This window comes from Palaemon carinicauda, chromosome 37 (genome assembly GCF_036898095.1).
Source record: "Palaemon carinicauda isolate YSFRI2023 chromosome 37, ASM3689809v2, whole genome shotgun sequence".
In the NCBI taxonomy this organism is placed as follows: Eukaryota; Metazoa; Arthropoda; class Malacostraca; order Decapoda; family Palaemonidae; genus Palaemon; species Palaemon carinicauda.
Window position 1 is genome coordinate 68,983,872 of NC_090761.1, and position 11,454 is coordinate 68,995,325.

At 37.4% G+C, this 11,454-nt stretch overlaps 1 protein-coding gene across 1 annotated transcript; it reads left to right on the forward strand.

Moving 5' to 3' along the window:
- The first annotated feature begins 265 nt into the window (after window positions 1–265).
- LOC137629767 (uncharacterized) lies at window positions 266–8,852 on the forward strand. Its single transcript, XM_068361388.1, has 4 exons — window positions 266–438; window positions 2,348–2,495; window positions 4,563–5,663; window positions 5,921–8,852. The coding sequence occupies exons 1-4, from the start codon at window positions 419–421 to the stop codon at window positions 8,624–8,626; spliced, it is 3,975 nt and encodes a 1,324-aa protein (XP_068217489.1). The 5' UTR covers window positions 266–418; the 3' UTR covers window positions 8,627–8,852.
- Window positions 8,853–11,454: the final 2,602 nt, after the last annotated feature.

The window sequence follows — 11,454 nt, forward strand, 5'->3', positions numbered from 1 at the left end:
AGATACCTAAATTTGGCCTTTTTGAAATTGGTTAGCCTTAAATGCTATATTTTTGGCCTTTTTCTACTATTAGGTTGGCCTTTTAAAGCTGCAGTTGATCAGACGTTGGCCTTTTTTCAACTGGAAAACCTGGCAACCCTGCCCTAGAGGGCAAAACACAATCTGCAACACGACTCGTACCCGTAACGTTACAGGCACGAATATAAACATCTCACTCGGTTCAAAATTCGTACCGATCATAAGTTCATAAAGGGAGCAAGTACGAAACTGTTAACATTGTAGCTAACATAGGCTAAAGTGGTATACACGTACAGTAGGTGAAGTGAATAATTTTATCCCTGTGCTGGATTTATTGTTATATCGAAGAGGGATAAACGAGCTCTTCACAAAAACTGGTTTTACGATCTTTTAGTTCAGCATGAAAATGGGGAAAGCAAAGTAAGTTATTTTAAAAGTGGTGTTAACGACAATTATTTTCCCGACAGCTTATAAACTCACCTTCAATAACCAATTTATTTATTTATATGTGATAAATTCAAGTGAATACGCTTGCAATGACAGTGATGCAGAGATGCGAATATTTATCTTGTTAATGAATAGCATAGGCCTATGGTGTAGTACTATATAAAGAAACAAATAAACACGTAGGCCTACTATTATGATTATTACTAGCAAGTTAAATTACATCTGACATATATGTAACAGGTGGATAAACCCATAGCAATACATTTTGGATGTATGCAAAGTAGCATAAGCCTAGTCCTCCTATTCCTAGAAAATTTGACAAAAAAAAAAAAAAATCTGAATCTATCGATATTTTTTTTTATTTGAATTTCAAACCTAAATATAAGGAGGACTAAAATATAATCATATATATTAACGAAAAATAACACTTCAGAGATAATCTGAAAACAATAATCTTTTGCGTACAACTTTGTTATTTTCTCTTGTGCGATTTTTAAAAAAATAATTTCTTCGAACTCTCAAGAACACGCGGCTAATTATCTGAAATTATCTTTTCTCGGAATAGAGTTTATCAAATTTATCAAGAAGGGTAATTCATTACCGAGTGATTTAAGCAGTTTCTTATCAAGGGTGATATTGTAGTAGGAATTTTCAGAGATGGAGTCTTGTACTTAAAGTTTTTTTTTTTTTTTTTTTGTAGCAACAATCGACTTTTAGATGCTTGCAAAATTACAAATGCTCTCTCTCTCTCTCTCTCTCTCTCTCTCTCTCTCTCTCTCTCTCTCTCTCTCTCTCTCTCTCTCTCTCTCTCTGAAACAATCGACTTTTAGATGCTTGCAAAATTATAAATGCACTCTCTCTCTCTCTCTCTCTCTCTCTCTCTCTCTCTCTCTCTCTCTCTGAAACGATCGACTTTTAGATGCTTGTAAAATTATAAATGCTCTCTCTCTCTCTCTCTCTCTGAAACGATCGACTTTTAGATGCTTGTAAAATTATAAATGCTCTCTCTCTCTCTCTCTCTCTCTCTCTCTCTCCTCTCTCTCCTCTCTCTCTCTCTCTCTCTCTCTGTAAATCAATTTACTTGGCACCTGCTTCTAGTCTCATTACCTTATTAAACATTGCCCTTCAGCGGTCTCCTCCTCCCCACACAAACAGAACCTCTTAGTAGTAACTCCTAGTGAATTAGTAATGATGTCCTCACAGATGTCCAAGGAACTTGTATATTGTTTTTTTTTCCTTAATTGAACTTAGGATCGAATCTCAATTTTCGTGACTTTTTCGATTCACTTGCCATTTAATTTCTTAAAAATTTCGCAAAACAAGATCACCCATATATGTGAGGATTTCGAAGACTGATTAGGCCTAGTTTCAGGTTTGTGTGTGTGCTGGGTTTAATGTCTTTTTATGAACACTACACACCTGATTACATTAATATACATATAATTATCGTTCTATTGTTGATTTATTCAAAATCTAAAGCCATGCACGGAAATTGTACTCATTATCTCATTGTTCTCATAAACAACAAAATTGGGACGACAATTTTATGTAGGCCTACGGATATCAATATTCATTTAAAAGATTTGAGTTTGTACACAAAGAAAATGTGCCCGCTGGTAATATCTTATGTTATATCAATTATTAATTACTTAAATATTTAATATAATTATAATTTAAGAACGTTTTGTACAATAAAATTTATTGTAGGCTATATATATTTATTAATTGATTTAATTTGTATTGAGCTGATTTATAACTATGTAAAACAATGTAGTTCATATTAGTATTTTATAAAGAATAATTACGTATATAATGTAAATTGCTAAGATTTAATTGTATTTTTATAATAAAAGATAAAAAAAAATATTTTTCATGATTCCAGATATTCCTACATCTCTGCAAGGAAAGTCGTTTCACAGTCTTGGGTGAAAACCAGAGTCGTTGACAAGCCAGGCACAAACACTCCAGTGTGTCAGCTGTACGATGCTTACACCAGAGATCATCCAAAATATTACATGGATATAGGTCAGGTAGGTTCAAACTGACCTTGAATTTCGGTGACCTTTTAAAGGCATTCAAATTTAGGTAGATTTTGTCATTATAGATGCGTTCTGGACAACTACGCTGTTCTAAATCTTATCGTTACAAAACTAACTTGTATTTCATTTCATACATATGTACGTACATGTAGGCCTATATGGACTAGCTCGGATACTGTAAGGGGAAGAACCGTAATGCTAAATTAAAACTATGGACCATAGAACGTTATCTTTCACTTTATCTAAGCTTAGACTATAAAAACCAGTTGACACACATGGGCGTTGGAAACATTAGCTGTTGTCAAGTGGGACTTGAGATTTTCAACATAATAATTTGTGTTAGAGACCCCATTTCATCAATTGTAAAGGTTGAAGTCTGGCTTATTTAGGCTACTTAGAAATGAGCAAAATGCTTTCAAAATGTTATGTATTTTTCCTTTGGAAATTTTAACAGTAAACATCTCTAATTTATTGGAGCCCTTGGGCTTATAGCAACTTGCTTTTCCAACTAGGGTTATAGCTTTGCTTGTAATAATAATAATAATAATAATAATAATAATAATAATAATAATAATAAGAAGAAGAGAAGAAGAAGAAGAAGAAGAAGAAGAAGAAGAAGAAGAAGAAGAAGAAGAAGAGGAAGAAGAAGAAGAATTGTGACCCAAAGTAGAGAGAGAGAGAGAGAGAGAGAGAGAGAGAGAGAGAGAGAGAGAGTAAAATCGTTGGGGTGGTTACTAAAATTTTAATCATACCAGAGAAGTTTTTCTTGCAATGACAGTTGTTTTAGCTCCATCCCTTTGGCAAATTAAATCTACAGACTACGTATCCACATTTACAGTGAATACGTATCCACGTCCGTTGCTTGAGTGATTGATTGATTGATTTTCTTGCGTTTGCTTTTGTATATAAGATTTGCAATTGGTATTCCTGACATTATTATCTCCGCCAACGATGTTGGAAGGAGGTTATGTACTACCCCCTGTTTGTGTGTGTTTGTTTGTTTGTGGACAGCTTCCTGGGCCACAGTTTTTAATCGCATAATAATGAAACTTGCAGGGATTAACTGTTATGTTAAAAGCTGAAAATGATTGAATTTTGGAAGGTCATGGTTAAAGGTCAAGATCAGCGTGTGTGTTTGTGAATAGATTCCTGGCCACAATTTTAATCGTAGAGGTAATGAAACTTGCAGGGTTAACTGTTATGTTAAAAACTGGAAATAATAAATATTGAAGATCAAGGTCAAAGGTCAAGGTCACGGTCGAGCAAAAGGTCGAGAAGTTTGTTTGTGAACAGCTTCCTGACCACAATTTTAATCGTAGAGTAATGAAACTTGCAGGGTTAACTGTTATGTTAAAAACTGGAAATGAATGAATTCTGGAAGGTTAAGGTCAAAGATCAAGGTCACGCTCGAGCAAAAGGTCGAGAAATAAGTTGTCGCGGCGGAGATCTGCGCTTTACTGAGTGCCCCTCGAGTTTGTTTATCAAAATACACGTACCAATTTAAAAATGGGCCATATTTGATTCCTGTCAAATAAGTGTTAATTAATTTTTAAAATTAAGAGTGAAAATTTTTAATTGTCAGTTATTACACAACGTTTTTTTTTCTGTTTTGCTAGATTTGCAATAGATATTCTTTACTTTAAATGAAGCATATAAAGCTAAAGTTAAACATCTATGAAAAGAGAAACTACTGCTATGCTGATTTTGGTAGCCATTTTCAAAGGTAAATATCATGTATTTAATGGGCTACTAATAAATGATTTTGATCTTCCAATAACTATAAACAGAAAACAAATGTAATTTAAGAATGATATTCCCTTTGGCCTTAGTTTAAAACCTGCTAACATACTGAGTAGGCCTAGGTGTAGAATAGAATAGATTATTAACACTTCTGAAAAAAATATCACAACATATTGAGTCTAGACTTTTTTATTTTCTTCCAGTTCGGTTTTAAAACATGCTAAAACACCCATTGTAAGTGTATGATAGATTATTACCACTGCTGAAAATACCAGAACTTCATAATGAGTCTAAACTTTTTTTTTTCTTTTCTTCCAGTTCGGCAAGGTTCTGAAAGCCAGATTTCCCAACAGAAAACGCCGTCTAGGCAAGCAAGGTGCCCAGGTTTATGTTTACCAAGATGTGGCTTTGAAAGATTCTGACCAACCTTCAGTGAGCTCATCTCCAAAACGACCAGACGTGATTCACGGCCTAGAGAAGGTGAACCGTTCTTACCAGGGCACAGAAAAGGCAGGCCGCTCTTACCGGCTACCTCCAATGGTCATTGAGAACAGCAGAATTGGATCCATACTGGTTTCAGTGGAGGAAGGTATTAAGCATAGCCGAGAAACCTACAAATTACCCTTGAGAGATTTCGCGTCTGGTGTCTCTGGAGAGGAACGCCCTAAATCTAAAGGACCCACCATGAGTGATTATGGCCCGCATAACCCTTACACGCTCCGTAGTAAGATTCAGCAGGAGAATAATCCGGGAGGAAGTGATGAATTTGAAATAGAAATCGATTCTTCTCAGAGGCAGGTTAATGAAGAACACCTGGTCATCGGCCGGATCTCGGAAACAAACAGATTCCAGTCAGTTAGTGCTGAAAGAAGCAGCTCCTCAGACAAGTTGTGTTTAGACGCAGATGTACCCAATGATTCTTTTAAAGATGCTCATCCCATGCGATATATGAAAGACTACAGAAAGGAAAAGACACTAGAGGATCCATCTTACTTATCCCCATCAAAAGATTTTCAACCTGGCAAAGACAAGGGTTGTGATTTCTCAAGCACTGAAGGCAATTCGGGAATAATAATTGACATGTCTCAGTTCTGTATGGAACAACAACTGAAGTCAGAAATAGAGGTGATGGATATTCCTATTCCGGATGAATATCCCGAATCGAATGAGCCTCGTGTGCCCGAACACATGAAGGGCAGGACCGTACCCACTCACACCGATGAAGTGGTTTCCAGTTCGACCCAGACGGATAGTAAGTACCAAAATGCTGCTGCTGGAAACGGGGCGAGCAGAATTTCTATCGTTCGACAATGGCTGGAGGCCAACTTGAAGGACATGCCTGGTGCAAGAACCTACGCAAAGGACATTGATTGGGCTTATGCTCAGGACCATCCTGAAGACCGAATTCCAGAATCAAACGTGAGTAAGCTTGAAAGTACTGTAGATAGATATGTAAGCAGATCAATACACTTGCAAAGTACGTATGAGTTCATCATTGCATGGGAACTTACAAAGAACTCAGAAGACTTTTGAAACAAATTAGGATATGGTTTATAAGAAATATGAGTTGCTATCTAACAAAGACTGATATTCAATGGCAGATTATATTTTCTCTTCTTAAGATGTCTCTATGAAGAGGCAAACAGACTGATATAAGTTTTTTTTTTTACTTTCAGATGGCTATGCTAATAAGAGGAAAGTTCCCAGGCAGACGAAAGCGAGTCACCCAAAATAACAACCCTGTTTACATATATCAAGATCTAGAATTGGTCAAGAAGCCCAATGTTAATTCCACTCCTTCAGTACCAACAATGCCATCCCATTCAACGAACCCTCAAAACCCTCGATCTAAACATTACAATGGTATATACTCTTCTCCCCAGGCTGTGATTGTGACTCAGCCAAACATTAATACTGTAGTTTGCAGTCCCCCTGTAAATAGCATCTTCAACTACCAAGGTTTTCCTTGTGTGGCATTACAAGTGATGCCGCCAATGGGCTCCCCACCTTATGAGCCTTTCGGGGTCCCGAACCTCAAGCAAAATATGAACTTACGCCCCAGCCCAGTAAATGTTAATCCACCCCTTAACATCAATCCTAATATGTCATATATTCTCCCAAACTCAAATCCCGCTGTCCAACAGCTTAACTTTACCCCTGTGCAAGTTCAAACTTTATCTCCACCTGGAGTTCATCCAATGAGATTACCTCTGACTCTTGATGACACTACTCTCCCTCCAGCAATGTCTCCACTCAAAATCCCTATAGTGAGGCACAACCAGCAGCCAGTTCCCACTTATCATTCTCTTAAAATGCCCCTTCCACAAGTGAATGGTACGGGCCCTATTAGAAGACCCAAAACTAGCATTCCACCCCTGAAAGGTCCACATATCACCCCAGCTAAGAGACAACAGCTGAAGGAAACCTCTTTACAAGGAAGTACACCAACTCATCAAGGGGCTCCAGTCATAAAACCAATAAATTCTGAGGGAAGCTATCACCCAGAGAATCTTAAGGATAAACCAATATCATCCTCAGAGCAAGCAAGCCCAACTGCCAAGATATCACCTAACACGAGCATCTCACCACTAATGAAGATAATCAAAGAGGAACCAATCAGTGGTGAGGAGAATGGATTCTTTATGGATCAGTCGAAAACCAACACTCAAACGAATGGTGTTCAGAATAACAGTCCTGTTTATGGCTCTGAGAAAATTAGGAAAATTATGGAAGCTGTCTTACCAGACATGGATGTAGATGATTACATCTCAAATGAAATTTCAGAGGCAAGTAAAATTAGGTTTAATAACCTCCATTACCAAAAATCACTGGAGTCTAACATCACATTTCCAGGTCTTAGTAGTCCTTCAGACTATTACAGTGCACAAAAGAATGGACTAATAGACTGGAGGGAGAAAAGGAAAGCTATGGATGCTTCTTCTATCATTAATTTACCTAAGCAGTCTCAGGGATTGAACTCTTTTCATGTGCCTGAAGTGATTACAGTTTTAGACAATGTCTTAAATGATACTTCAGTTCACCAGGAAAAATATTTAAATCAGACTGCCATCAACCAGAATATGAATAAAAGGATGAGAAAAGTTTGGGATGAAGACATTAGAAAAAGTTTAAGCAATGATAAAGGTGACCCTAAGCAGCAGAACATAAAACACAAACGCAGGTATACGCACAGAAAGAAAGGACTATTCTCTGAATTCAATGAGCAAGATACCCAGGTGCCTGATTTTAACAACGCTTATATTCGGGATCCTGTTAGGCAATATAATCTTCAGAGAGATGGGCAAGAGGCAAAAATGACGGAGACTTTTGCCAATTCTAGGAGTCCATATACAAGAAGGATAAGAGATGCGCCAAATAAAAAGAACAATGAGCTCAGAAATATACATGCTGGTATTTCTAAACTCCAGAATATACAAGACTATTCTAGAACGGGCGATAGTCTTCCAAAACTGCAACTCATGACTTCTAGAATAAACATGTGCAATATTTCCCCTACCTCAGATGCAAAAACCCATTATGCAAGTTGGTCCAACAGTCACAAAGCATTTAAGCCACTTTCACCTGACCCATGCCAAAAACAGGCAGTAAATTCAGTTTTACAAACTGCTCGACATCTGTTAAAGGACATTGGACCCCCTTTAAGTGAGACAGAAATTGCTTGCCGGTTAGAAGCTGCTCTATATGAAGAGAATCCTGCAGCAGTGTATTCATCTGAGCAACCCTTATCCCACTGCTCTAGTGACAACCCAGAGGTTTTTCCTTGCTCAGTGACTCAAGCACTTAAAGAACTTACCAGAAGCACTCCTGATTCTGTAAATCAGCTTCTACATCACCAGGAATCTTGTCATGGTTTAGGATGCTCTGAAAAATGTAAAACTTTGAAGGCTGCTTATGCTCATATTTATATATTCCGCCATCGCTGCAGTGTGTGGAACACTTACGTCAAGGTTTTTAGTAAACACTCCAGAGCATGCAGACGTGCAAGGTGTACGCTCGCCTTGTGCTTATTCATGAAACACGAACTACACATCAACGGCATTTCAGTGCTTCCCATACAGTATCCGGAAGAAAGAGACCTTCTTGAGAATCACTTTAGAAGATGTGAGAAGGTCGGGCCACATAACGCCGAGCTGCAGTGTCGCCACTTGCAAGGAACAGATGGCGCTACAGCAGGTGACCCAAATATGACGACAGGATCTGAGGAGTCAAAGGGATTAACCGGAACCTCTTTTGTGAAGGAAATCAGAACTCTTGTTGATGAGGCTCATCAGAACAATAATACTTCAAAGTCAGTTTTGCGAATGCTTGAAGTTCTCACTGATATGATGCGCTTACATGTGTACAAGAGCAATATTCCATAACATGGTGAAAAATTATGAATCTGAATAATTAAGGCTACTGTAGTATAAGTCAAAATTTATTTCTATTGTAAACTAAGTGTTGGAAAGATTGCATTTTTTTAGTTTATCTATTATCTATTAATTTCTCACTGTATTGTGCAGTAATTCAAGGAAACAGTTGCGCTCCCAATTGTAAATATGTAAGTCTAAGGTGGGAGTTGCTTCTGCTTCCAAAAAAAAAATGTCAGATTATTGAATGTGAAAATTAATTAAATAATAAAATACTGACCTAACATGAAGAGATTTCTTTCTACTCAAAATTCATTCTATCACCTACTTATTCTTGAATATGATAATTATTGGTTTCCATTTCGCCTTGATTAATTTTCAGGGATTTATTGAGACATGCAAATGTTCACTGACACTAGAGGGGCACTCAGTAGAGGACAGACCTTCGCTGCAGCAGCTTATTTATCGACCTTGACCTTGACCTTTGACCTTAACATGTATTAATTGGCGTAGATTTTTATACACTCAAATATGAACCAAGTTTGAAGTTTCTGTGACAACGTTGTGCAAACGTATGGTTGATTGTGTGAACTGGACAATTTGCTTGACCGTGTCCTTGACCTTCCAGAATTTAAGAATGTCTAGCTTTTTACATAACAGTTAGTCCCTGTAAGTTTCCTTACTCTACAAACAAGGGGAAAACATAACCTCCTTCTAACTTTGTTAGCGGAGGTAATAAGTGAAGGGGTTTAGTCTTACACATTACACCCATTTCCGCTTGCCTTCTTTTATCTTGCTATCTAACCACACATAACATTTACTTTAGGTTTAACACTGCTGCACCTGGTAGCTGAATGACCTCCTTAGCCCCAGTGCCTTATTACATGAGCGAAAATCAATATATCAAATCAAATAGTGAAACAAAAGGCAGGCTACTTATGCAGAATCCTACTGTCAATCTGATCAGTTGTTTCCATAATTTATTATACTTGAACGAGGAAAGAAGATCAATACATTGGTGAGATGAGAGGAACTTTACATTAATTGTGTGTGCATTGCGTTTGCTGCGTGGGGGAAGGGGGGGGGGGTTAGTAGAAGTGGAAGTAAGGAGGAGGAGGGGAGGGGGGGTTAGTAGAAGCTGAAGTGAGATACGGAAAATTGAATGCTTGGCTTCTAGAAGGTTCGGAAAATAGTCACAAATGGCAAACGAATAACTTACCCATTACAAATTGGCGCTGAATCTTTCTAAATCAATTCGTGAAAAGCTTTCGAATAGAGAGAAACATTTTCTTAGGAAAACGATAAATGAAATAAGCTGAAAATGAAGTTTTGAAGTTCCTGAAGGCCAAAACTATTTTTCTCTATAAACTCAAAGATAAAAGGGTCAGCTGAAACTAATATTTCAGGCAATAAGGTCATAAGCAGATGAAATAACAGCAGCTTACTGATTTAAAATCCTTTCATTTTAATACAAGGTCATCTACAACCTTTAATAAGGGTGGACATTATAATTTGACTTCCATGACAGTCGTTTTATTCATCTCCTTCAAGGGTTCTAAGGCCCAATGAAGTGACTTATTGATTTGACCAAGTCTTCAGTATAGTCTAAGTAGATTTAAGGAAAGTACAACTTACAAGAGACTGATATATTATTTTCTAACGTATAATAGTTCTATTTTCGGTCCTTGTTTGAACTTCTTGACTGATAAGTCCAAACCTCTTGTATCATAATGAGTTACATTTTCTGCAAAACATAAATTATTCAAGTGCAACACATTTTTGCATCATTTTGCAAAGAATGTGGAATATATGTTTCCTGTGGACAATAGATGGGATTCTTTAGAAATGTAAGTAAATAGCTACATTAAACTATCAAATATAGCTAAAGAATATTGCCATATAACCGACTATATTTGCCTAAAAGTCATCATATGTACAGAGTGTTACCATATAATTGGTATTATTTTTCACCAGGTCATCAATTAAAAATATGTGAAGCGTGGCCATATAACAGGCCTTACTCGCAACAAGGTCATTAATTACAAATAGGTAAAGAGTGTTGCCATATAACAGGCATGATTTTTCACAAGGTCATAAATTAAAAAATAAGTATAGTGTTGCCATATTTGCCACTGGGTCATCAGGAAGAGTCAAATCATTAGTACGCAATAATTTCACATAGTAAGAATAATTATTATCATCTCCTCCTACGCCTGTTGACGCAAAGGGCCTCGGTTAGATTTCGCTAGTCAACTCTATCACGAGCTTTTAAATCACTACTTCTCCATTCTTCATGTACTTCAGGCTTCATAGAATAACAGCTAAATAAAATTACCTAACCCAACCTAACCTCACCCAACCTAGAGAATCTTCAGGATAGACGCCCTTAGAATGAAAAAACTAAAATTGGTCTTTTCTTACTTGTTTGTTTACAATCAGCAAGGAGACAAAACAGAGGCGATGGAACTGGTGGTAATTTCCATGTTTTTGTAGAATTCTTCTTCCCAAAGGGCAATTGACTGTTTATTGATCTAGCTAAGCTGTGAGTCATCCATGTTGGATTACGTTCCCATCTCTCTGGATCTCATCTCAATCAAATGAGTGTTCGCAATTATTGTACCAATAGCTGTTTAAAGGTTTAAAGGCCGCTCATGAATGGTAGGGGCAAGGGAAAGTGACATTGCCCTATCAAGCAGGACAATGCCCTAGAGACTGACCATATACGCATATGATCAGCGCCCATGCCCCCTCTCCACCAAGCTAGGACCAAGGAAGGCCAGGCAATGGCTGCTGATGTCTCAGCAGATAGACCTAAAGGCTTGGCTGCTGATGTCTCAGCA

What these genes read in the sequence shown, in the direction of transcription:
- LOC137629767 (XM_068361388.1), top strand. Translation starts at nt 419, where the DNA reads ATGAAAATGGGGAAAGCAAA. An exon ending in ATGAAAATGGGGAAAGCAAA is followed by an intron (nt 439 to 2,347) that starts GTAAGTTATTTT and finishes TCATGATTCCAG; the next exon opens with ATATTCCTACATCTCTGCAA. An exon ending in ACCGAATTCCAGAATCAAAC is followed by an intron (nt 5,664 to 5,920) that starts GTGAGTAAGCTT and finishes TTTTACTTTCAG; the next exon opens with ATGGCTATGCTAATAAGAGG.